The 27,327-nt window shown below is 42.9% G+C and overlaps 2 protein-coding genes across 2 annotated transcripts; one reads left to right on the forward strand and one right to left on the reverse strand.

The window, feature by feature from the left end:
• Window positions 1–6,332: 6,332 nt before the first annotated feature.
• On the forward strand, window positions 6,333–13,554 carry ccn4a (cellular communication network factor 4a; the record flags this gene model as incomplete). The annotated part of the gene is made up of 5 exons (XM_084563257.1): window positions 6,333–6,883; window positions 10,165–10,453; window positions 11,529–11,783; window positions 12,953–13,146; window positions 13,255–13,554. The coding sequence occupies exons 1-5, from the start codon at window positions 6,815–6,817 to the stop codon at window positions 13,552–13,554; spliced, it is 1,107 nt and encodes a 368-aa protein (XP_084419383.1). The 5' UTR covers window positions 6,333–6,814.
• A 32-nt stretch (window positions 13,555–13,586) lies between these two features.
• On the reverse strand, window positions 13,587–26,584 carry ndrg1a (N-myc downstream regulated 1a). Its single transcript, XM_084563255.1, has 16 exons — window positions 26,439–26,584; window positions 22,653–22,727; window positions 22,034–22,069; window positions 19,736–19,841; window positions 19,287–19,407; window positions 18,917–18,979; window positions 18,753–18,813; window positions 18,174–18,260; window positions 18,036–18,092; window positions 17,830–17,933; window positions 17,664–17,720; window positions 17,516–17,567; window positions 16,999–17,046; window positions 16,526–16,561; window positions 16,150–16,201; window positions 13,587–15,503 (listed from the first exon to the last, which is right to left on the reverse strand). The coding sequence occupies exons 2-16, from the start codon at window positions 22,707–22,709 to the stop codon at window positions 15,250–15,252; spliced, it is 1,191 nt and encodes a 396-aa protein (XP_084419381.1). The 5' UTR covers window positions 22,710–22,727; window positions 26,439–26,584; the 3' UTR covers window positions 13,587–15,249.
• Between the last annotated feature and the right edge of the window lie 743 nt (window positions 26,585–27,327).

A 27,327-nucleotide genomic window follows, 5' to 3' on the forward strand; every position in this document is an offset into this window, starting at 1 on the left:
AAGCCATTCAAGCTTGGGCTATTTTGGAAATTTGCAATCACTGACTTGATGATATCAAAATGAGGATACAGAAATGTTAATGACTGACTCCATGACTGTTGATGGGGGTATGCTCATCTAAGAGATCTGGCGTTAAGGCCAGAGAATGCCTTCAAGTCATTTAGCCTTGTCAGTCATTTGCATATGCACAGGATCTAGAGGGATTGTGATAAAGAGTTATGAAAGGTCTGAGCAGAGACTTGATCTCTTCACCGTGTACCCATCTGTAACTCAGCTTCCGCCTTCAACCAACTCTTAGGTGCAAGTGGAAGGTTTTCAAAATCCCATATCCTGAGGGTAGCCCTTTAGAGATAGAGGGTCAGTCAGGATTAACTCTCTGAGACAAAGCATTCCTACAGTGGGCTGGGTTCACACAATCAAGAAATGCCAGGACCAGGACTGAGACACACCAGTATACCAAAACAGTGACATGTTTATGTTTTTCTAACATACAAGTCAGAACTGAAAGGAACTCAAGCCAGTGTTTGGTTTGAATTACAGCCAAACCCATACTGCGCTGAAATGTATACGCCTCACTGGGCTGCGTAGTGTTGACCTGTGCGCAGATACCTCTAAAAGACAGCTTTTGTTAAGAGACAAGATCTCAAGCGCAGTCGGTATCTTGCTGCATCCTAAATCCCTCGCTTTGACTTCATGTCATCTCTCGCCTGCCAAAAGCCAAACAAATGAACAAAGCACTGCAAAGCCTGCGTGCAGGCACATTGTGTTATGAGCTAACGTGGAGCACCATTATAGCTGCCCCTTAATTCTTGGAAGAAATGTGACTCCTAACCCTGTTCAAACACAAACACACACCATTACATACATGTGCACTCTTCTGTCATTAGCCCGCGCATAGGCAAAGGTACGCTGCATAAGCCTCATAGGTTGGCACAGTACCAGAATGTGCTATGCATTAAGAGAGGACATGTCTGAGCCTGGACTTAAGTCAAACAGCAAATTTGACATGATGTGTGGAATTTGAGCTTAACTTAGCTTCTGATAACTTGAAACTCAGCACAGCGCTTAAATATTCCTATAAGCTGTGTTCTATTGAAAAATCACATGAGTAATCTTTTTATTTTTTAGGTTTTACATGATCCTGATGAAGAAATGGATTTAAATAAACAGTGCACTATTTAAATTACAGGTGAATGCCTTATACATCCATTCCCATTCCAACCTCGTCAGTATACAACACTGAAGCTACTCAGTGGCATGTAAATTTGTATCTTTGTATTTCTGTATTTCTGTATTTCACAGGATTCCACCAGTTTTGAATAGGTTTTCTGTTCTCATATTTCCATGCGGGCAGACAAGTGGAGATGTGTTTTACATATACCAGTGATAATTGTTTGAAAGAGGAGGCAGTCATTGCAATGAACTTAGAAAACATGGAGCCTGTGGCAGAAAGTTACCAAATGTAACATTGGGTTCCATGAATTCACAGTTTCTGGCGGTGAGGGGGAACCAAATAATTGATAGTGTTGCTTTTCTTCATTGGAGAGCAGTCAAAGGAGAACTATAGACTGAAGGCATAAGTCACACACATGTTTTGACAGTGTTTGTGTAATTACTCTCAATGCCAGATGGGGGAGATTCATGTTCCACACTGCGGCTTTGAGTTAAACAGTGAAACTTTACATAGCTCTACTAAGAGAATGTCTGCGCATGTGATCCAAACAATATAATTTTTTAAAACGTTTCTTGGATTAAAAATTGCATCCTTTAACTTCTCATTTCCATTCATCTTGACCAGCACGACACTGATTGATCTGTTATGCTCTTGGCGGGTAGCTGCAGACGGCTAAGGAAGCGATATATTACAGGTCTGTGATAGGAAGACAAAAATATTTTAACTAAGTTATAAATCTTGTCTTGCCGGGTCAGATGGTGGAAATAAATTGCAATGAAAGAAACAATAAAAATCTGTGAGATAAATCTATTCAATCTTCAGCAAATCATTGTCCAGACCCTGGTATGCGAGTGCAAATCTCAGCATGCTTTTGCACATGCAGAGTGGCATTCCCCCTTTTTTTTGCACAATCCTGATTATACAAGGACTAAAATAAAAGCTTTTTTTGGCCGCTTAACAGCAAACACAACCATAAATGGAAACTGGATTTTTATAGAAACGTCTCTCTTCCCGAATTGTAAATTACTAAAGTTAGAGGGTAATTTGTAACGTTGTGCAATCTGACAGAGTACATCAATTATTAACACATATCTTCATCTGGAATGTCTTGTATAAATAACATTATATAAAACATGAGAACACCTCACTCAATTAATCAGAGGCTTGCTTTGAAAGGTTTTATTTCGAGCTTAGTGTTGTTTGAACTGTTCATGTGTGCTGTTCGCTTTACTTGGCCAACAATTTCACAGTTCAATAGACACCAATCATTCTGTATTACATGGTAAACAGTGCTCACAAATGCCCCCAGCATGTGGAATCGTTGACCATTAAACTGCTCCGAGTTCATGTGGGATTCTTCTGTCTTTGGAGCCCAGCAGATGTTTTGCTCGGTCCAGGAGACCACAGCTATATAAAGACGGTATAATTACTGAACCAGTCTGAGCTTAGCCAGCCATGCCCTTTCTCTGTCACTCACATACACATAACAAGCCACTCATCTGGTTTGAGCAAGGCCCGCAGACTCTCAAAGGTTGTCAAATTTAAAAAGTTTAGGGTTTTATGAGAAACACACAGATAAGCTTCATGGCTCAGATGTTGATAGGAATTTCAGCATGGTTGTGACCGTGTAGTAATTATAAATCTCCTACCAACAGTTATCCTAGGTCAGTCTTCAGACTTGAAACTACCAAGCTACCTGTTTCCTCCGTTTCCAGTATATGCAAAACTACGCTACCCATCTGCTATTTAAAGTTCAGTGGTCTCAGTCTGTTAGATAAAAAGTGAAACAGTGTTCCTTCGAAATGCATGAGTTATGTTTTAATATGTTGCTGTTAACTTTCAGACTTCCTTTTAACTTTAAATGCATTCAGCCATGTTATAAGTTTTTTTTAGCGTCTGCGTTCTCCAGCTCTATAGAGAACAAACTCTGCTGTTTTAAGCAGTTTACAGTCAATTACGAGGCCGCTGGCTGCACAGTGAGTGATGTGATCAGACACTGGTAGTGTTCTATGAAGGAACTTTTTTTTTTTATGCGTCACCTCAGCAGTTTTTGCCCGCCTCAAGGTGTTGTAAACTCATTCTCCCATTCTAAGTAGGATTACCGACTCCACTTGACTTTGAAGCTGTTAGATTTCCAAAACATAGCTTGACTCCAAGGCTTCTCTGAGAGTTGAGGGGGATTTTAATGAGGGGATTTTCAGTTTGGCCAGTTATGCAGGACTCGAGTCGTAGATGGTCAGCTCTTGCGATCACGCTATTTGTGGCACTTTTTTTATATATATATCTGGAGTGTTTCTCTGTCTACTTGACGCCCACGGGGCAGGCTTTATCCTGGGATGTGAAGCACCCTGGGGTCCACATATTAACACAGGGTGCACAGTGAGCCAGTGATTGGAGCTGCTCACTTACAGGTTGATACCTTTTGTGTTCACACAGGTTTTCAGTGTATGAACATCAAATAGAGACTTGGCTCAACACTGAAATGATGAGTAAGGGGAAGCTGTCAGCGTTGTTTTCCACTCTCTACTTAATGCATGTTGGGACAAAAGGAAGAGTTTTAGGGACTTGCTTTCTTGTCACGAGGGAGAATAAATACCATTTTTGGTATTTATTTAGTATAAGTTTAAACCTGGCTCTGTCAATCAATAGGCAACAAAATCCACCCAGCAATACTTTTAAGCATCACTAACTACATGCAATAACTGATTTGTTTAATGTGTCAACAGGAAACCACATTTTTAAAGAACAGAACCAGTGTTCCCACGGTTTTTCTCTTTATATAAAGCTAATAACCCCTGGACTTCAACTATTTATTTTTTGGGGCAACAAAAAATGTATTTGAGCAGATTTGGCCTGTGTTCGTTGGACATTTTAGACTAAAGTTTATTACTGAAGTTTTTTATTCAAGTCAGCTGACGGAATGTACCTTTTACCCACTTCATGTGAGAGCAGAGGAGACCTCAGACCTGCCTTTCATCGTGAGGTATTTCTGCTAGTTGGGCCACAACACACGAGGGGAGCACACAGAGACCACAGGTTTGATTGATGTCACCTAAGTCACGCAATTCACTCGAACTACAGCTACCGTGTCAGAATGGAAAATTCGGCAACAGGGGCAGACATGCAAGCATGACTGATCCGTGGTTTGCAGTTTTTTCTCCCGTCTCTGCTGTTTTAGTGGAGGATGGCAGCAGGACATTTGGTCCGTGAGAGAGGGAGGAAAGCTCAAGAAGGTTAAACAGGGAAGGAAAGACATAGTGAGCTACGCCAAGATAACAGTAAAGATTTCAAAATAAACAAAGCTTGCTTTCAATGTTTGTCTCAGAATGGATGTCCATTAAACTGATTTGTTACTGATCATATGATAGTTCTTCACATGGCTGTCTTAGTTTGTTCTTATATCTTGTATCTTATTATCCACATCCACCTACAGTTAAGAATGAAGCAACGCTGACTGCTGCGGATGCAAAACAGATAAAACCGCAGATATTGAAACATGGGTCGTATTTTTTAATAAATGAATCCAAAGAACTAATTTCCATAAAAAAATATTTCAAAAGAACTGAGGAAGTTTGAAAACTGTGTCATCCAGACACGGGGGGGTTATCTAAGATTTAATCTAGAAAGCATTCCTTGTATGTATATATACAAAGTGTATATTACAGCACAGTGAACTGAAGCACAGGTGGATGGAAATGGAATGGAGTTTGAGAAAAGAGAAGAGACAGAGACGGAAAGTAAATATTGAGAGAAACAGAGCTCGAGGGGGAGAGAGAGAGAGTAACAAAGGGAAGGAGAGAGTGGGTACATTGTGCAGTGGAGGGCTTGGGTCGTCCCGGTCAGAGCGGAGAGGGAAGCGCTGCTCAGATCTGCTCGGAGGCTGACAGGTCTCTGACAGGGATTACAGGGCTGCCTGTAAATAATAGGGGTTCAGACCTGGGGCACCTTGCTACTTGACGAAGTGCTCATTTCTCATCCGTCACTCTCTCCCCTCTCTTTGTTGCCTCCGGGGGCCAAACTCTCACAGATTTTTGGTTATTCTGACTGATGTCTTCATCGTCGTCCCAGTAGCAGTGTGTTAGGACGTGAGCTCCAGCATAACTCTAACGAAAGACATTTTCCATATGGCTGAATAGCACTGTCAAGTGGAATTCTTTCGCTCCTCGCCTGCACCATCTCAAAGAGAAACATTGAAATTTCCAGGGAAATGGAAGGAAAGCAACATAGCAGACTGTGAGATGGATGACATCATTAATTTAAACTGAACATCTGGAGGCCAGACACAGTCCTAGCCCTAAAATAGATACTCTAGGCAAGAGGTAGGCAACCTGCATGTGTGTTAATTAATTAAAGCTGATTGTTTTCTTGAAACCAACGGTTGCATCATTTGGGGCAGAGGCAGCGTGGCATTAAAATGCCTCAAAATGAGGTCGGAGAGAACGGATGGTTGTGGTCTGGTGAGCCAATGACGGATCTTTGGGGCTTGTGTGGCACATAACAATCCCTGAGCCAGCAATAATCATTAAAGGAACAAGAAGACAATAAAATGCAGATGAGATTCCTGCAAATTAAAAATAATTATCAAAGTCTGGAGCACGGAAACGAAAAGCACGAAATGTTCAAGACCACCATTGTGACCACGTCAGATGATGGTCTATAGAATATGAAAAGCTGCTTTTCTGCCGTAACTCCTAAGGTTCTCCAGGGTTTAGGACTCTTTGGAGATATGTAATTTTGAAACCGCAAGGACCAGAACTTAAGTTCCCCGGGATCTAAGTTAAATATTTTAAGCTAGAGGAGCACTGGGAGCGGATTTTGCAGCATATTTCATGAAGATTTCCGACTGGTCAAGTAATCACAGCTTTTTATGCCCAGTGGCTTAAAACTGCTCCAGTCAATCTCAAGTCTGTTTTCTTTGTTTAACATTTTTGAGGGGGGTTTTGGGCGGATTTTGAATCCGATTTGCAGCTACTGCTTGTCTCTTTTCCAGCATTAAGTCATTTGCAAAGCAGTAAATAACAATCAACTGGAGGACAGCTTGAATCGAGCCCATACTTTTCAGTGTTGAAATGGTGTAGCTGTGCATTTGGGAATTTTCATTTTTCATTTATTTTTTTTTTATTTATTTATTTTTTTTAAGTGTTTTGTGGCAGAACAAGGGCTGTGGATTTTGTCCTCTGTTAGGCTACAAAAATCCAAACGGATCTCGTCGTGGCCAGCGCGCAGAGAGGAGGAATAATTAGGGAGGCAACATGTGGACGTGTGGCTGCTGTTTTCGAGATTGATTTGAAAATATCTGCAAGTAGCCTGTCCTTTAATCATAACCAGTAGTATCACGAGTGTCACAGAGTCCTTCCAGATTATCTCCCGGACACGCCCTAACCACCGGGGCTGCCAGGGCTCTGAAGAGGAGGCTCGGGTGAAAGTGGAGCGGAGGGAAGGAGAGGAAACCGTCTCTTGCGAGAAAGTATGCGGGACGCGTCCTCTCAGACCCTACGTCAGCCCGGACTCTTTAAACAGGCTGCTCGGACGCAGACGCAGGAGCCAGGAGATGTCAGCGAGGGGACGAGGATGTAGCACACCTGCGGAGAGCGGCGCGTTGTGCGTTTAAGAGACGGGATTTAATTCTGGATTCAATGCATGTGCACAACCTCTCCAGTGATGAGTTGGCTCCTGTTGTGGATTCTAACAGCAGCGGGGATTCAACAGGTGGGATGGAGGATATAGGCGTTGAAAAAAACTTTTTTTATTTTAATGTTCAAGCTGCATATTTGATTCACGTTTAAGCTGCAGGAAATCGGTCAGTTAAAATAATCTGAATATGATAATATGCCTCCACATCGCCCACTATATAGAGTCTGTGTTAAAGATGGTAGAATGGAAACCAGATTTTAGATAATTAGGTTTATGTCACTTTGCCAACTTCTTATTATGGCTACAGTTTGGATACAGTGTTTTGATGACGATTAGTTTATAGTAACTTTGGTTGGTTTCCACGGGGATGTGTGTTGTCTGTGAGTGGGTGTTTATATTTCACTTTTGTGCATCATTCCGAAACTTTAGATTTTCCACTGTTATTCACACAGTCATCCCTTCAGGTGTACTCTTGCTTTATATCAATTCATAATGTACTTTCACTCGCTGAGTGTGAGATGCGGGCAGTTGTCACCTTGTGGCTCCTCTTTCCTCGGTTTGTTGTATTTTAGTGACACCTTGTGGTCGTTTAAGGAAACGCAGAATCAGAATCAGAATAATTTAGTAAACCTTCAAGGAAATTGTCGCAGTTGCAGTTGCTCCCATAAAGTGACAGTTGCAAGGGTATAGTGTAAAATGCAAATAAAATAAAATAATAATACAAAATACATACATATATAAATATATAAGGTGCATAAAAACGAAATATTGCACAAATTATTTACAATTTGCAAGGGATTGGTTGCATTAAATTATGTATAAAAAGGGTATGAAATGACCAACACTCAGTGGGAGGAGTTATAAACTTTGATGGCCGCATTTTGGTTGAATAAGTCTATTGCTGAAGTTCCTCCTCGGACCATCACTTCATGTTCTCCTATTTGGCCACAGTCTGTGATCATCTATCTCTCAGGTCACGACTAAATCTAGCAATTTGTGCACCAGCTTTTGGAAGATGGGGTCTGGTTTCAATGTATGAAGGATTATTCTTATTAACAAATAGCAATTCTTTTAATTTTGCCAAATGTAATGCTCATAATTAAACTATTTGAGGACATGTAAAAACAACGGGGACAGTTTATCCTTTGCAGAAGTCTTCTTTTTGAAACGTGTTTTCCTCTTTCCTGAGGAAGCGCAAACCAACGCCTGTGCAAATGCCTCAATAAGGTCGTCTGACCTGGCAGGCACAGGCTGACAGGAAGGGAAGATTAAACCAGCAGGCGAACCGGGGCCATCAGTCCTTGTCACGTCTAGTAACAGAGAACAAAACACCGCTTTCATTAACTGGTCATCGCCAAGACACGACAGCTATTTGAGGTCACGCTCGGAAACAGCCGAAGGATGTCACAGATATTTGGGCCAAAACAAAAATGGAACATTTTGAAATCGTCGGATTCACTTAGTGCTGCTCCACCTTTTCCTGAGGGCAACTAAACATTTCTTTAATAAGTGCATGCAGAGTTTAGTATTGTGAGGATGATGGTTTCATTAAATCTAGCCCATGATTTCATACTTAACCTATGAGACATCCATCTCTCTCTGATCTCCTTTCTTTTTATAGATCACTGGAGCTGGGCTTGTTTTTTAATTTTCCTATCTAAATTAGCTTGATTGCCGGAGGCTCAATGAACTCTTCTAAGCAGCGGCTTAGTGGCGCAGCTGTGATTAAAACTCATTTATCAACATTTGCTTTCAACGCCATGCAGCGCGGTTAATAACGTGACCAAAATTCCAGTGATGCGCTGAGGAGAACCTCGGGAGAATGACACATGCCACGCTGGTTTCTCGTTATTAATTTCAGATTGAGCGTGCATGCATCTGTACGTGTGTCTTTTATGGATCAGAAGCTTCTCTCCAAAGTGTTTTGCTGCTCCCAGCTCATGAGTCGTGTACTGATTTATGACTACACAGATGATACTGGACCTCCAGTCAAATGTCTCACCTCTTGCGTAGAGCCACATTGTGTTCATTGTGATGGATGTGGTGTCTGCTACAGTTCTACAAATAAAGACCCTTTATGATGTTGTTAGAACTTCTAAGCAGACTTATAGTGTATAGGAAATAGACCCACGGTTTTGTCTGAGAGAATTCAAAGCAGACATGTGATGTGTCTTTTCCTGCGGGGGAAAAATTCAACCTTATCACCGTGTTCTGGTATTTTCTGAAGCACATCCTGTTCTCAGAAAAGAAGGATTCAATTTATACTCCAGTATATCGACAAGTGCGTCGTAAATCAAAAAGACAAATTTCCTCATGCGTCCAGTCCAAAAGCAATCTCCAAGCGCAGGGCTGGTAATGTTCCTCGTGTGGCCTGCTGCAGCGGGAACATCTGCTTTTAAGAGCTGCAAAGCTCTTTACTGTGTGATCTTGGCTACAGAGAGCAGCTTGTAACAGTCAAAACACACTGAGCGGGGAGAAATTAAGTTTCATTGGCGGGGTTTCGTAAGAGTTCAGCACAGTGGCAGAGTTTGAACATGGTGATGAACGGCTGTTTTAAGCACCTATAAAACTAGCCCCCGACATTGATTTAATAAGATTAGCTCCACTGGGGGTTAAATTCATATTTATCGTTTTATTTAATTCACTGCACAGCGTGATTGCATGTTAGTCATGTAGGCAGTGAAGCAGAAGTGTACAAATAAGGGATTTGAGGCCCCTTTTAGATCAGTTACTTTCTGAGACAGGGCTACTAAAGAGAGCTGGATGTGAAAGAATTCAGGATTAAGAATATTGCTTCGTCACGGGGGAGCCAAATAACTTTCACGCAACAAAAGATGGGCTTTTGAATTTGACACAGTAGCGACTGAGGCCTATGACCTGGTGTGGACTTGTGCTGCAATTTTCATTAGAAAAAAAAAGCTCTGATGTTATTGACATAAAGAATATGCACAATACAAGCACTACTGGTCACACCATAGACTGTATAAATATGGACAACGTATCCCCACTTGCATTGGCCAAACTGATGTTATTTTCACGGGGATATGGACTTTGGAATGACAACTGGTAGTTGCCATTGTGTCACATCCTGTTTCTATAGCGTCAAATAACAAACTAAAACTAAACTTATCCAAAGAATTGACACTTGTGTGTACTTTAGTGGTTTAGTGTGGCCCAAGTCCCATCCACTAACATATGAAGGAGGTGGAGCTTATGACCTATACTGCAGCCAATCACCAGTGGGAGCTCTATATAACTCTATATAACTATATTTCAGTTAGAAGTGCACATCATGGTTAAACCTGTTTGTGTTCAGACTTATTTTGCTAATTATCTTTGCTACTTCTTTCACCCAGGCCTACTCCCTGAATTCCACTGCCATGCCGCCTGCCACAGCCGTCACGTCCCCATCCGCAGAGCCTTTCAACCGCACGCGCTACTGCAAGTGGCCCTGCGAGTGTCCACCGGTCCCCCCTAAGTGCCCGCCAGGTGTCAGCCTCCTCATGGACGGCTGCGACTGCTGCAAGGCCTGCGCCCAGCAGGTGGGCGAGGTGTGCAACGAGGCGGACACGTGCGACTACCACAAGGGACTGTACTGCGACTACAGCTCGGACAAGCCTAGGTACGAAAAAGGAGTGTGTGCATGTAAGTGTCACTCACCGAAACAGTCAACAGTTTTTACACAGCAGGGGCGTCACGTTAGGTTCAATTTACAGAATGTACGTGAGCAGACAGGATTTGAGTAGGTTAGGTGTCAGGTTAGGAGGCCACACAAACTCTGGTTGTCATAGCGACATAATGTTTCTCGTTGCATATCACAGGCAACAGCAGGCAAATCATTCATTTATTCTGTGTGACTAATTTGTTGTTGCAGAGGACACATATGTGCAGCAGTTAGTGTTCTACCAGTATCACTGGTGGAATCTGAACTTATATATTTCAAACCTCATATAGACGTCACCTTTAGACCTAAAATAATTGCATTCTAAGTTTTGAGGATGTAAATAAAACTCTTTATATTATTACTGTTGTGCTCATTGAATGCATCTCTGCAGACTAAGCTTAACATTAAGACCCCACAGGACCCAGACATTGCTTATCTTTCACTTTACATTATGAAAAGTGCATTATTAAATTGCCACTGACATAAACTAGAGCAACATTAGTGTGTCAGATAATAGTGGTCGTGATAAAACTAAACTGGACGCAGAAAAGTTAGATTGCTATTAATTTACGATTGTGTTTTATATTCATATATGAAAACTTTACAAGATTTTGCATTGTTTGTGTGGATGCAGATGATTCTTTTCAGATTCCCAGTTGTGCTAAGCTTTCCTTACACTGACATTTGTACTATTGCTTTTATATTAAAGAAAAAATGTTAATCATTGACTGGTTTGAAGGCTTCTCACACTGCTGTCTGATACTGACCCACAGGAGAAAGACAGGACTGGAAGACTGGAATTTATTCTACAGCGTCACAGATTTTTTTTCCATCTATGAGTGTTTTAATTCATTAAAACTGACTATCCTGTATTGCATTATATTGACATATGTTTCCAATCTTTTGTTCTCCCTATTTATATCAATGAATTCATAACAGAAACACCATCCCCTACAATGCACTCCACAGAAGCACAAACGTCCAGGCTCCCATGTGTTTGCAGTTTGCCTTCTACGTCTTTATAATATGTGACCGCTCGTCTCCCCTTTCTGCCAGATATGGTGGGAACAGGCTGTGAGCACGACGGCGTGATCTACCGTAACGGGCAGAGCTTCAAGCCCAGCTGTAAATACCAGTGCCTGTGTGTGAACGGTGCCATCGGCTGCGTGCCGCTGTGCACAGAGTCGCAGCCTCCCCGAGTGTGGTGCCAAACCCCGCGGCGGGTCAAAGTCCGGGGACAGTGCTGCGAGCAGTGGATCTGTGATGAGCCCAAGAGAGGGCGCAAGACAGCGCCGCGACATGCAGTAGAGGGTAGGACGCTTTGGATGTAAATACTTGTGTAACAAAGCGTCCATCAGATGCATTTAAGCATTTTAAGAGATCACAAACAGGATAATTTATTAAAACAAATCACAAGGATTATAGGATTCTTCATTATTCTTATATTCTAAGGTTAAACGACAAAAAAATAGGATTTAGGAAAAACCAGTAATGTACGTGTATTTTTATAGGAAATCATTCATGTGCCATTTTCCAGTAGTGACTTGATTTGATTTGATGTGAGTATAAGTAAAATAGAAGCAGCTGTGTTTGAAATTGGCTCACACAAAGCAGTTTGAGTACAATTTGAAGTCCAGGAGGATCACTAGGTCCGTGTGTGTGTGTGCGTGTGTGTGCAGGGACCGACCAATCCCTTCCTGTGGAAGCCCTCACACTGCTTTTTGGGTCACTTCCAGTTTCCAGTCGTTTAGCGCCGCAGCGCTGTGGAAGCAAGAATGTGAACGAAGATCTCTTTGTGTTGCATAAGGAGACAAATTAGATCCAGACTGCCAGGCAGACACAATTCTGCAGTTCAGATGAAAAACAGATGCAGCACAAGTGGATGCAGTGTTACCTTGTTTCTCATGTTTTCTCCAACATCATGGATGTCAGAAGCGGTTGCGAATAAAAATGTCAAATAGGGATCCAATACAAAAAAAAACAACTCAGTTATATTCATTCACAGCTTCACAGCGTACTTGTCAAATTAAAGGTTCAACACTGGGTTAGGTTGACTTTAAAAGTTAGGTGTCCCTGGAGACTCCCTGCACAAATATCTCAAGCCGTGTACAGGTAGTGAAACATGATCCATCACTAAGCTGTTGTCCCAGTTACAGTAGGCGGAGCCAAAGCACAGCTGACTGATGATGTCACATAGGCGACAGTGTTTACATGGACCATATTTCTTGAAATCATTCTGATTAAACATCTGAACTGTTTAAGATATATATGTATATATGTTTGCATGCCCCAAAAACATCCATTAGTGCATATAGTGTTTTGACAAGTGCAATGGTTCTTTCAGCTGTAAATATTTGAAGCTGCTGGAAATATTTTTGCTCACAGAGTAGAAGTGTATCAGCATGTATAAATAGTAATAAATAGTGTTTCCACAAATGTAATTAGTTGTTTTCCTCTCTTCTCTGTCTATGCTGATCCAGTTCTCCCAGCTGAGACCAGGAGCTGGCACAAGAACTGCATTACCCAGACTACCTCATGGAGTCCCTGCTCAAAGACCTGCGGCCGTGGCCTGTCTTTGAGGATCTCTAACGCCAACGAGCAGTGTGAGCTGGTCAAAGAGTCTCGCCTCTGCAACCTGCGGCCATGTGAGGTCGACATCACCAAACACATCAAGGTAGTTATTCCGCATCAAAAGCGCTCTAACGGTTGCAGTGTAAAAGTGTAAAAACTCAATGTTATCTAATATTTCTGTCTATTTATTTGTTTTATTCATCTCTGTCAGCCGGGAAAGAAATGTCTGAATATCTACAGGGAAGATCAGCCCTCAAACCTCACCATCTCCGGCTGCACCAGCAAGAAGCCGTACAGGCCCAAATTCTGCGGCGTCTGCATGGACGAGCGCTGCTGCATCCCTTACAAGTCCAAGACCATCGACGTGGAGTTTGAGTGCCCTAACGGGACGGGGTTCACCTGGAAGATGATGTGGGTGCAGGCCTGCTTCTGCAACCTGAGCTGCAAAAACCCAAACGACATCTTCGCCGAGCTGGAGAATTACTACGGCTACCCGGAGGTCATGAACTAAAGCGGTGCGGTCTCAATGGCGCTCTCTGCTTCCGGAGAACGGCGCGAGTTTGTTCTTTTTCTTATGCGATGTTTTTGTATTTGTAATAAGTGTGATTATATACAAGGGATTTTTTTATGGACTTTTTTCATATTGGAAAAATCTGTAAATATGAAATGAGTGCGTGTCTCCAGAATGGATTCCTAAAGCATGACTTGCTTTTGAAGAATGTTTAAAGAGCTCTTTGCAAATGAAAATATTCAGCTGAGCATGTGAAATATTGAAGGTTTAATTTATTTATGCATATATATAACAGCACATTTAAAGAACAGTCAAATATTCAAGTCACAAGTCAAGTAGATGATTCTTTAAAGACTAATTGATGGAGACGCCAAAGAAGACTGACATGCAATAATGACACGATCAGGGAAAATCTGTTACAAGTTTTTTTATTGTAATTTTTTTTTTAATAAATACAAACTGTTATGTCATTTTTAATGCTTCTCTACAGCATTAGACGGTTGTGCATCGCATCTTTACAAAGCCGTGTATATGTTCTACAAAGTCAAATGTTTGCTGTAGTGCAAGTAAGATACAGGAGTAGAAGGTGTCAGGTTAAGTTCTATGGCTATCCTCTTGTTAACATGTGGACCCATCTTCCGCCCTCACCCCAGTAAAATCCACAACCACATAGGAGCATCACATCTAAAAAGTGAACAGTTCCATGGCACTTCTTTGTTCCATTGTGCTTGATTGCATAGAAATCGTCATAAAAAAGAGTTTTGTTTTTTTTTTGTCTGAAGCCATGATCCATTAATAAAAGCTTATGATGTAAAATGTTTAATCTTGTACTTTGATTAATGACAAAGGATACAGTCTGAATGGAATGTACTAAAAAAATGATCATTTGATTCCTGAACTTTTTGTTTAAATTGCATTTCATAAGTGAACCGATGCAGAAAACTGTTAAAATAGCAATCTTAGACACTGGCGAGATGAAAACAAAGTTACTTGTATACATACGACATACCCAAAGTCTGTCCCTTAAATTTCAAACTTACATATGCAATTTGAGGCAAAGAGCCTATTTTTACTAATCCGAGTGCCTCCCCCCATTCTCACGCCACTTCTACAAAATCTGCTCCTACGTACAAACGACAACACTTCAGACATGGACAATAAAAGAATAAATGATCAAACAATTACAGTGAGAACGGGAAACAGACATTTACAGACAGGTATATTTTGAGAAAGCTGTGTCAATACAGAAGAAAAATGGATAAAAACGGGATGAGGGAATGCTGAATATACGAGAGATACATTACAAGCTGGTGTACTCTTAGCCACAGCTTTCTCCGACATTCTCTGCTTCAGTGTCCCCGAATGCTGCGTTGCCTCCAAGCACACCCTCACCTGACCAAAAAGCTCAGGAACATTTTCTGTTCAGATGTGTCTGGGTTCCTTAGAATGTCAAAACATACCGTTGACCTTTACTTCCAAATGAAAAGACTTTGTTTTTTTCCAACTTGGGGAATCTCAGCTGCTCAGCTATTGTGCGTTTTTACAATTCCAGGAATGCAATCTCAGCGCCCTCCTCAACATCAACGTGTATGTGCGTTGGAATTTGTGTGTGTGTGTGTGTGAATTAGAGGCAGCGCAGCACAAACCGAAGGGACCCTTTAGAGGTTTGGGCGTCTGGTTGAGTGGAGGGTCGGCTTAGCAGGACACTTCGGTGGACTTGGGCACGGATTGGTCCGCGCTGCCTGTGCCGTCTGTTGAGCCTGCTGTGTGGGAGCGGCCGCGCTGGTTCTCGGTCGTGTGGCTGCGGCTGCGGCTGCCCTCGTTGGTGTGCGAGCGGGAGCGGTTGCCCTCGCTGGTGTGGGAGCGGGAGCGGTTGCCCTCGAAGGAGGTGACGCTGGAGCCGGAGGCGGTACGGGAGCGGACCAGGCGTGTCATGCTGGCAGATGGCACTGAGGGAAGAGGAAGAGGAGGAGGATTGAGAATTATTCTAGGAGCCAGTAATGGAAAGTAGCTAAATACACTTAATTATTTTTACTGTACTTATCCAACATGGGGAAATCATTACTGTGGATCAGTGAGCTACCACCTGTGCAGTGCCCAGTTAGCAGTTTTGGGGGTTAGGAGGTTGCTAAAGATTAGCTTCATTAATATTTTAATTTCATGTTATTCTATAGCTTTTCTTTATTTATTTTATTATACCCGACCACATCAATTGTGGTTTAATAAGCCTATGAATACATTACTACTGTAATAGCATGTAAAACTGTTCAAACTAGCTCCATATCAGTGTATTCTGCTTCATGCTGATGCACATGTAATCATAATTTAATGGGAGGATGCATAACAACGTAAAATTGACAAGTCTATTTAACCTGAACAGTTGCCACTTTATACATACTCTACTGGGGGCAATCATTCATATGAGGACATTGCATTTTTACCCCAAGTGGGTGGAAAGATAAGGCAAACTGTAAGGCCAAAGATCTTCATCTCACCACAGGGTGGCAGAAAACACCTTCACTCTAGGCACCAAACATTTCCTTCAGCGAGGCAAATTGAACCTCAACATATCTGAGCGGTAGAGTGAACACTTACTGTATCCCATGCCCTGAATGAAGTACTTGAATGCTTCTGTCAGTTTGGCCGGCTGCGGAGAAGAACACAAGGAGACAAGGTGATCAGCCCACCTGTCATAAATTATCATGCTTGTTTACACACATTTGACAAGCTCAATCGCTCATCCAGACGCTTAGTGTATGACAGGTGCCGCGAGTGGATGCGCTATCCAGGGCGGAGGATTACAACCTGATAACTGCGGCCCAGTCTGGTACTAGTTAATGCTCTTAATTGCCACCTTCCTACGCCATCAACCTGATCCTCTGTGCTGATTATCCAGCCCTGTCCTGACTGACTGTAACATTCAGATTTATTTTTTTGTTTTGTTTTGTGTCACACAAACACACATACACACCTGGTCAACTTGTGGCATGCCGCCGCAGTCAGCCATCTGGAGAGAGGAGGGAAAACACAAGAGAGGCTATTAGAGTTTAGCATGTTGCTACATGCAGCGGATACACGCCATTAACCCCCATTATGCCCCGACCCGGTCCCATTTGCACACGCTGAACACTTTGTCCCAGTCGCCTCCAATCAGTCTTCCTTTAGACCCTGAACAGTCGATAATGGGCACCCATTTAAAGTCCAACAGGCATTTGCTTTTGGTTTTGGATGATAAAAGGTTGCCATAGGCCGGCATAATTAGGTCAGCTGCGGCCTGCGACGTGTGCATTCAGCTTTCATGGTGCTTGTTAATAAGTCACCAGGTTATGCTGAGCCATTGGAATCTTATCAGCGGACGCTTTTCCATCAAGGCTATTATAATCTGAGCGAGAATATAGGACAAGAGGTTCAGGGGGGACAGAGGGCGAGAAACAAGTCGCTCACCTTTAGCAGAGTAGTCTTTGTCGGGTCCAGCTTGGTGTTGCACTCAACCTGTGGGTACAAATCAAACAAATCTGTTGAGTAAAGCATCTTTACAGCATCGGTAAGGCTAGTCTTAGTCTGATTATTAAGTATTCTTCACCTTGAACTTGACGTTAACGGTTTAATATATCACCTATAACTGTTAAGTGTTATGGCTTATAACTACTAATGAATCAGTAATGCTCTTTGGGAGATTTGGAGCCCTTCCAGAGCTAAAAGCAGCCACACAAATCTCTTAGCTTCAACAGATTAAAACCACTCTGCAACACTTGATTTCTGTTCCCAGTGCTGCTCTTGCCTCAGACATGCTTAAAGGTTGTCCTCGCATATCTCTCGGCCGTAATACGGGCAGCCGAAGTGAGTGGAAAACACGTCCGGCACAAGTTAACTGTGCTAAGGGTAGCGGGAAGTCAGATAATTAGCACTAGAGGCATGTTTTAATGGCTGTGTGGACGTCAGAGTTTGTGCCTCAACTCACCACAGCTTCCACGGCAGGAGAACTGTCGCCGACCACCAGCAGAGAAGGGCACCTGGATAAAGAAAGAGCATGCAGTCACACATTCAGTGTTGATCAAATATTACAACTTGCAGTAGACTAAGAGTTATGATGCTTGCTAACAACTTACTTGAGGGTTCTGACGTTGGTCCCAGGGACCGGCCTCTCAATTTCCAGATCCCTCCGACTGCAAGGAGACATTTCATTTACTTTAAAAGAAATCTTAAACAAATTAAAACTCTAAATAACATGCAGATTCTTAAATTGGGCACGTAAATTTCCTTTACCATGCTTACCTTTCATATGACTTTACAAAGAGATGCAAGTTGTACTGGTTCATGTTGTTTAAGATGTGGTGGCGGTAGGTTCCAACTAGGTCATGGTTGTGGTGGATCTCCTCCTGTGGGCAAGAAAAACCAAATTATGTTTAACTCTCAAAGGGCTTCGAAAACTGGGCCCAATTTGCTTAAAAAAAAAAAAAAAAAAAAGACACGATCTGCACCTTTCCAAAGAGGTGGGTGATGATCATGTCGGGCATGGCGTGGGTCCAGCCGCTGATCTAAAAATCAGATGAAGGTCATGTTTAGCTTTTGCAGTTCCAAAATTCAAAAGTTGCATTTACTGGATTTGAGTTTGTTACCTTGTGTGCAGCCCAGTCCATCCATCCCTCAGCACATGGGTTGATGTTGATGAGCAACAGGCCCTCTACCATGTTTGGATAGTCCAGCTAAAACGCGTGATACATGACATTTATTATTACTTTTATCACATAATGCAAGCTAACAGTGGTTGTTTATTCACTGCTCTTAAGGTTAAGGGCGTCACCGGTACGTAACTCTCTGTTATTTTGGCCAATGAGGATTCATCTTTCATCTATATCTCTTATTTCAGACAGTTAAACGATTATTAAATAGAACATATTGTACCATGATGCACAATATAGTATTAGTTACAGGGAAAGCTGCTGCACAGAGTTCAAAGTTGTATCTCTGTCAGCCTTGTGTCAACATATTGAGGCTTCCTACTGAGCACAGCGTTAGTGTTGAGCTGACCTGGTACATTCCTGCGGCTTTTAAGGCTCAGCAGGCTCAAGCAATAAGCAAGTGTTTGATTGCCAAAATCAGCAACAAAGCAGAAACACATTAGCAGGATCCGCTAATCCTAGATTGATTAAAACTCAAAATATTAAGCCTGATTGAGAGAGTCGGGGTAAACTTACAGCAAATCTGGTCAGGACGTAGGCCCCGGCTCCGATGCCCATGCCGATAACGGTCTTCAGGCTGGGGGGCACAAAGATACGAGGGTACTGTTAGAACAACAGGTTAGAAAATATCTTAAATATTAAGAGTGAATTGTTGGAGTGAAAACTGGAGCTCCACTTACCCAAAGTGCTTCAACACCAGTGGAAGAGTCTCAGACAGCTGGTCCATAGAAGGATACTCATATCTGGAAAACACATAGTTTGAAACCTGTTACTGAAAATGAAAGGATAGCTACTATCTAATCACTTGTATATTGCTTCTTGTTGTTGCTATCATCATATCTGTGTTTCATGTTAACATGAGGCACAGTCCCTCGGTCAAAGCGGAGATTAAGCTGAACTAGATAAACAACCCGTCTCTATAACACACTTTTCAAATTAGGTCGCCTTAAGTACATCCGCAGTGATCTACCTGTTGAGTCAAAGGTCACAGACCGCTTGACACAAATTTGTGTGTTTGTTTGTGAGTGCGTGTAAGTGTGTCTGGCTCACCCAGTGGAAAAGGTGTTAGCTCCATCATGCTGCCCGGGGGCGTCAACATGACACACGGCAAAGTGGTGCATGATTTCCGACATGTCCTCGTGGTTGAAGAGCATGTCCCAGCAGGTCTTGTCTGGAAAACACATGAAATAAAGTTGGATAAGTGATACTGCGCTGAGAGGAAGGAACCTCAATGAACTTGAAAATGTTTGCGTGAAACTTGCGGGGCTTGTTTTTGTATGACATTAAGGCGCTGTATGCAGTATCTGAGTGTATCATAAAAAATCTGCAGGTAACCTTGGAAGAGTTTACATACTGTAATGTAATAGACTTAACAATATAAAGTTAGCTCGGTGAACCTAATCTGACCCCACGTGGTACGGTAATTCAAAACACCCCGGGCTTTGAGCACAACAACAGATGTTTCACCCAGATAGAGCTGAATAAGGAGTCCAGCTTACGGTTCAGTCCAATGTCATGGAGGGTGAGGATGACTGGTCTGTCCCCCTTCGCAACCCCCTTCATTGTACAGTGGATTCTTCCATGAGGAGTCTCCACATCATGCTCCTATAGATGCAAAAAAAATGATTGAAATATGAATTTTCATGAATGAAAATTCAGCTCTAAGCTCTAAAAGATGGGGACATGTTAACCGTTAATGATGACCTGATAGAACTTCTCGTTAAACACAGCAAATTCACCATGAGTCAAATCCTTACATTGAACATTAATTGAATAAATCACCAAATTATCAGATCACGTAATTCACACAATCCTCCATTATCGCGTCACACAGTTACAGACTTTTTGCACACCAACAATTAATAGCTTTCCTTAGTTGCTCAATTCTCCAAACTACCTCTCGATGAAACCTGAAAGCGTCCGAATCATTTCAAAGACTGCACACTTGTCAAAATCTATTCGACTGTTTCCCACGAGCTGCAGTCCTGCACTTCAGCATAATCCAACAAATCCTCTGCGCAAACGTTTCAAGAAAGCCTGTACTCACGCTGACTTCAATCTCAGCCACAATCATTTCCACATCAGGATCCTCCAGAACCATGTTTGCAGGAGAGTAGTTGAGCAGGGCTCGCAACTGAAAACTGCACTCGAGCTATAGGTCCGACAGTTGGTAAGCCTCTGAAGTTGTTAAGCCCCGCACCGAGAGCTGCATTTTATACCCCCGCTCCTGACCAGTTGGCCTAAGCTCCCGGCCTCCCATGGTGCCTTGCAGGCCGGGCAAAACAAGCTAATTCTAGATGGAGATATCCGTAAATTGGATCAGCTTGTGTCAGACAGAGGGCCATCAGCCAATGTGTTGACACGATGTGCAAGTATGGGTGTGCGCGATTAGTGAGGAAAACAGGCTGAATGAACAGGGGGAGGTTGAGGCAGCCGCCATTATTCAGCAAAATTTCGGTAATATATTTTGAGAACGTTGATAATGAACTAAAACTACAGTGAAACACAGCAGTAAGCTGTCTTTCAAGGCAAAAAACTGCTAAACAAAGACTTTTGGGGATGGTTCCTCAAAGTAATCATGGAGTATCTGTAGGCCTTTTTAAGTATTAATTATAGCTCATGACAGAGGAAAAACCATTCGCCATTTTATAGGTGTGTGCTTAGAGAACCAGAGTGCAACTTCCTCTCTAAATAAGTTGAACCTATACAGTTTAATATGTCCTCAGTATCACTTTTTACCAAAATATAAATTTAAAATCTGACAGTTTCTTTGATCTAGCTTTAAAATAACAGTTGCGCCATAGTGACCTCACCTGCAGGCCTAGTGCACAAAACAGCCTCAGGCCATCAGGTGGTTTGGTTTCCAAACCAGTTTTGACTGCATGGGATCTGCTTTAGAGGTACAGCCCAGGAGGAGTAAAACCTATTTACTGGACGCAATGCACAGGATTCACCACATCTCGCTCCGCCCACCCGTCACCTTTGCGAGGCACACTCGAGCACACAGGCCAGATAATCCCGCAAGGCGGCGTGTGCAAGCGAGTGTGTGCACTTGCATGTGCACACACATCTATGAAACCCTAAGTGGGAAAATTAATTTGAGTGTTTGCATTTGTTATTACTGTCTGGAGCTAACCTCAAATATTGTCACCCTCCCTTGTTGGGAGCTCAGCTGCCACAGAGATATAAAACACTTGCCCTGGATATCGTGCTTCATGTCGTCGCCCAGTCACTGCAACACCAGAGTAAGTCAGAGGAACCTCAGAGACTAATTGGCTCTTTGATAGGACTTACAGTCTTGGCACTCTCTGCCCACTCTGAACTCACAGAAAGACTCAAACACAGACTGAAACCACAGACTTGAAAAAGAATGAACGCTTCATAAAGAATGAACTTCACATTCTGTACAACTTATTATTTTCTGACAATGAGGAGCCCAGTCTGGGAACTCAGCAGCACCAACACCAAACATGTTTTCGTGCGTGTGCTCGAGAGGAAAGCGAAACCACTGACCCGCGGCGTTATCTTCAAATCCAGTCCAACGCGCGTTTCATCACTTTCAGCGGCCAATTAGATTAGCGAAGCCCTGATTACATTTCTGCCCTAATAAAATCACAGCTGATGACAAGTCAACACCAAAATATATGAGATGCTGCAACGTTTTTTTTCCTCAGTGGGTAAGTTTTTCTTCTTATTGGCCACTAGGTGGTACTAGACAAGTAAAATGTTAAGCTATGGTGTAAAATGGGCTGGTTACAGATGGTGGGAATAAAACAGCACAATATCTGAACACATACCTTGATGACGAGCTGCTGCACGGCCTCTCTCAATCCCTGGAAGAAGAGAAAAGAGTGATGAAGGCATGAAACTAACGTAATTACAGTGCAACATGCTATAATCTAATTTCCCGAAGCCGTCATCCTGTCACTGTACATACTTTCCATAGGAGTACAGTTTCAATTCAACAATAATAATTGCAGAAAATTTGTAGTGCATAGTGTCTCAAGTCATGTGTGAGAGAATAATAATCAGGTGTTTTGGTGCAGATTAGGGATTTTCTTACTGCAATTTCTGATGTTTTGAACTGTTTACTTCAGTAAAAACTACACATGTATCCCATGATTGTCCATTGCTTTGTGTATTTTGATGTTTCTCTCTTGTTTAAAGCACTGATAACTCAAAAATCAGTATTCTCCCTCAGAGGAACTCTTTGTAATTGCCTTAGAAGATTTTCAGGCAGCACAACATATGGAATTAAAAGACACAATACTCTGTACAGTTTGCTCAAATACGGATTCTCAGTAAAAGCAATGGGGCATAAGAGAATCTCTCTAGCAGCTTGCTGGGGACAACGCACGCAAAGCTTATTTGAAAACGTCAACACATTCTGAGGAATTATTTTTCTTCTCTGCATACCGGAAGTTCCCTGTCAACCAGCAGGGGTTTGGACTCAACAACCTGGATGTTGTCCATTTCAGAGAGCTGCAGAGCCTGGGAGAAAGAGAGACATGAGAATAATTAGTGCGTGACTAGTTATTGGTAAAACATTCTGTCGCTGGGTCTCAAAGCTCTTTTTATAACTGCGGCGTGGCAGCCCGTTGACGGGGCATAAGAGGCCGAGGCAATAAAACCACAAACTGCTCGAACTTTGGGATGGGTGTGTTTCTTATCTGCAGAAAGCTTAAGAGGTTATTATAGGCGACCATAGTCGAGAACACACTCACTTTCTCTCTCTCTCACACACACACACACACAAACACACACACACACACAGGTTACACACAGGTTACACACAGGCGCGATCATGCATAGGCTTGCAGGTGCGATCTGTAGTAACATGCCGGTCACGCCCGAGGATACCGATCAACGGCGAAGACTGATGAGGACAACCTGACACTCAGCGGACACAAACAGCTGACAGACAAAGGGAGGTGTAGCAGAGAGAAAAAGGGGAACTGTGATTTTTTTGCAGTGCTGAAATATGACTGATAATACTGTGACGCAGATGCTCACTGAGGGGAGAGGAACAGCTCAAGCAGTCCATCACTGATAGGAGGAGTATCAACACTGGGCACATATTTCGTAAAAAAAAAAAAAATATGTTCCATTGGAGATTAAAAAAAAAAAAAACTGAGGAAGACAGGCAAAAAGAAAGAAGAGGGCAGCAGTACTGAGAACCAAGCTGTGTGGATCATGATGCTGTGTTGGGGTATAACATTCAGACTGTGACTCTGCATGCAAATCAAATTAGCCAGTTGAGAGAGGTCTTTGTCCACTGGCCTGGGGGCTCCTGAGAGCCACAAGCTTGCCCTCTTCTCTCCCGCAACTGAACAGGGGCGGGGGGCGGGGGGGGACTGACCAAGACACACATCCATATACAGGAAGCAACTGACACCCTGGTTCCCATCGATACGCCCCAGCTTCTATTCATCTCCCTGCTGGCTTCCTAGCTCTGTGCATTCTGTCACTTTTCTCTGTTTGTCTTGGTTTCTGCTTGGTTTCAGTTGCTATGTTTGCTCAGAGCGGGCTCTCACGAGGTGTTTGTGCTCTCCGTCCTTCCAGTTTGTCTGTGTACACAGCCACGGCAGAAAATTAATCAACCTTCAGAATCGCGGAGAGCTAGGTGGGCATTCAGGGGAAGTGATTCATCGGGCTTCAAATACAGTTGAAGAATACGCCCCTGGACGCCCGCACGCACGCACGCACACAGACATGTACACACATGTTCCTCCGGCTGGGAGAGCAGAGACCAGCGCGAGCCAGATCTCACAATTGTGCAGAGGAAGAGGAGTATCAAACAACAGCTTCATTTGTCCGCCGCGGCCTTCTGAATCATGGGCGCCTCTGCACTGCAGGAGCTTTGTTGAAGAGGACAAGAGATCAGCCCCCATTGAGATTCCACAGCCATGTGAGAGAAAGGATGTTTGTGGTCATCATAATGCTGTGAGAAAAAAGTGCTCGGGCCATTTTAGATCATCAAAAAAAATCAGTTCATGAGTCAAAACCTCTAAGCTGGTTCTGAAGTCTGGGTACTTGTAAACTCAGCTAAATAAAACCAGATCGGACAGAGTCATGAAGTTAACTTGACCAAACAAATATCCAGAGCTCCTGTGTACTTTGCCACCATCTCCACCTGTCAGCATGTTGGCAGAGTGAGGCTGGGCAGAAGGCTGAGACAACTAGGTCACCTGCTGTTTACATCTGCAGCTGGAACCGTTCGCCTTGCTGAGCTAATGTTTCACCTGAGAGGTGCACACAGTTCAACCCCACATGCCCTGACCCCTGAGCGACAAGAATTCTTACATAATGATTTCACAGATGCCAAATGGCTGCCATGAAATGTATTTTTTTTAAAAATCCCAATTTGCAAGTAAGCTGCCAAACATATGAAACCGTATATCAAAAGGGAAGTCTTGTTTTTGCCGTGTATCTTTTTCTCACCCGGATTTTATGTCACCGCTGCAGCAGGGGGTCCCCGCACGTTTTTTAACCTTTCTTTCACTTCCACCTAATGCCAATAGTCGTACAACGTCTCAAACCGAGTCAAACCAGCCTCCTACGTGTGATTTTTTTTTATTGCAGCGTGTGTTTTCTTTAAGAAAATGTCACTCTGTATGAAAACAAACCATCCGCTGACTAGCTTTGGCCTAGCAGAAGTGAGACTGTGTTATGCAATCGTGAACAGGAAACAGAGGGAGGTTTAGGATGATCTGAAATGTATGCTCCAAAACCACCACTACAATGAAAACAGTAGTGAAAAGTTAATCCCGAAAACGAGATTTAGGAGTGACACATAATCTGCCGACGGCACACACACTGCATTAAAACCTCTGCTTTACTAGTTGATAAGGTGCGGCTCTTCCAGGCTTTGACAGCAGGCATAATTCCCATGATTAGGTTTTATATGTTGATACCTGAAAAGCAGGTTTAAGCGAGTCAAAGACCCACACAACACATTAGGGCTTGTTTACCACAGAAAATCCAGAGATACGACATACTGCTTTAAACCAGAACATCCAAGTTACAAAACAGCATGAACTCTCTCTTTGTTCACTGAGAGAGGGAGAGAGAGGGGGAGAGAGAGAGAGCAGCACATGTACTGGTTAGATTCGGAGTCTCGGTTTTAAGAGAGCCAGAAACAAGGCCAGGCAATCCTTCTAACATATAGTTTTAAATCCACGAGCCTGGTGCATCCATCTGTAGAAACAATGATTGCTTCCCTAATCTTTGGGAACTCACTTAATCTGTCAAATCCCTGGTTCTGAAATATCAGGAGCAGCAGCAGGCCTGCTGGATTAAGCTGTTACAGACCTACATTTTCAGACTGTAAGAGATATCAAAATGTGGGCGTCTTCTTGCTAAGTTGGGGCGGGGGGCCGTGGAGGTCTGGGAAGGGATCACCAGCGGTTCCATGTAGGATAAAAAAAAAAAAAAACACCACAGACAGGATCCCCGGCTCACGGAAATGGTGCTTTGTGTGTTGTGTTGTCACCACAGCTCAGCAGATTTTTGAGATCAGATATTCTTGTACACATTTAGCTCCACATTAAAATTAGCTGGGAATCTAAACAGAGAAGGCAGACCATTATGCACTTTTGTTTTGATAGCAGCCAATGACTAATGTGTTTATACAATTTTGGCAGACTACCAAATACCTCCAGTTAATAAACAACATCTGTCATATTTTGATTTATACAGTTTCGCCTCATTTCCTCTTCCCTACAACCCAAGCCTCACGTATGTTCTTTTTGTATATAAATATACATTAAGGCTGCGATGCAAAGAGGATGTGTCATGCAACTTTTAGTGTTTGCAACATTTTTTTAGAAAAAAGCTGCAAAAAGTTGTCTGTGTGTGCGCATCCAGCGTCACGTGTCAAAAGCATTGTGGTCTGAAGCACAGAGATCCTGTTTGCGTGCCACGCATAGGGGTGGCCTTCATTACTGTACAAAGCATGCCACATATATTTATTTGAAAATAGTAATAATAATAATTCGCAAAACGCATTTGTAGCTGTAAAAGTGCATTCTGCTTCTGTGCGTAAAAGACAGCATTACATGACACTCCTTTTCCTTAATTTGAAACTGCCAAACAGGAATGACAACGTGCTCAGACAACTCTTTAGGAAGTAAGCACCGAGTTCCCTAAAAGAGAAAAAAAAGAGAAAAAAAGGAATGACTATCAATCGGAGGATGAACCTACCTGTTGATTTAACTTTCTGATTGTCCTGAGATGAAAACTCCCCCAAAAAATCCACAAAAAAACTGCTTTGCTCTCGTTTTAGAACAGCGCCAGTTGTTGCAGTGACAGAAGCGTTGCTTTGTTTATAACGTGAAGCGCACGGCGGATGCATGAGGGAATTTTATAAAGCCTGGGGGCGTGCAGCCCGGCCCACTTTACGCGCTGCACTCTCTATTGGGCAACAGCAGCTGTGTGGACTGATGGCGCAGCTTTACGCTTTCCAGCGGTTGCATGACGGCGTGAAAAACTGACTTGGGGATGAAAAGCTCGAAAAGAGAACTCCCCCTCGATATATATCTCCTGCTTTACTGTTCGCTGGAATGTAAGCTTATAGAAAATCCCATTGTAGCTTCAGGGGTTTCACATTTGATAGTTTGCTTTCATGTTTAACAAAGCACGTTCTCTCCACTGTTCACTGACAGGGCGTGGATGAGGATCCTGGCGGGGCTGTTTGCCCTTTTCACACCAGTCCACACCTTAGCTTCGCCTGACTCTAACTGATGAGCACAGGAGCATTTGCTCATTTTCACAGTTTACAGTTTTAAGATGTGTTTGAGCGACTGTCGGCCAGCGCTTGTAAGAGGCGGAGGGTTAGGAATGCAGCCAGGCCTGCAACCTTGATTTGAGGCCAAGAGGAGATAAGTCTGTACAAAGGGGAAGCCCTTCCCTCGCCTTCGATCACACCGCCTTTTCCTTGATAGCACACTGCTATTGTCTTATCAAAGTCAGCTCGTCCTGCAGAAGCAGCTATCAATATATCACAGCAGCTGTACAGATGTTTCTTTGAGGGAACACATGAAGGTCCTGTTATCAGGCATAATCCATTCTACAAGTAACTTCAGTTGTCTAA

Source organism: Chelon labrosus, assembly GCF_963514085.1.
Source record: "Chelon labrosus genome assembly, chromosome: 16".
Classification (NCBI taxonomy): Eukaryota; Metazoa; Chordata; class Actinopteri; order Mugiliformes; family Mugilidae; genus Chelon; species Chelon labrosus.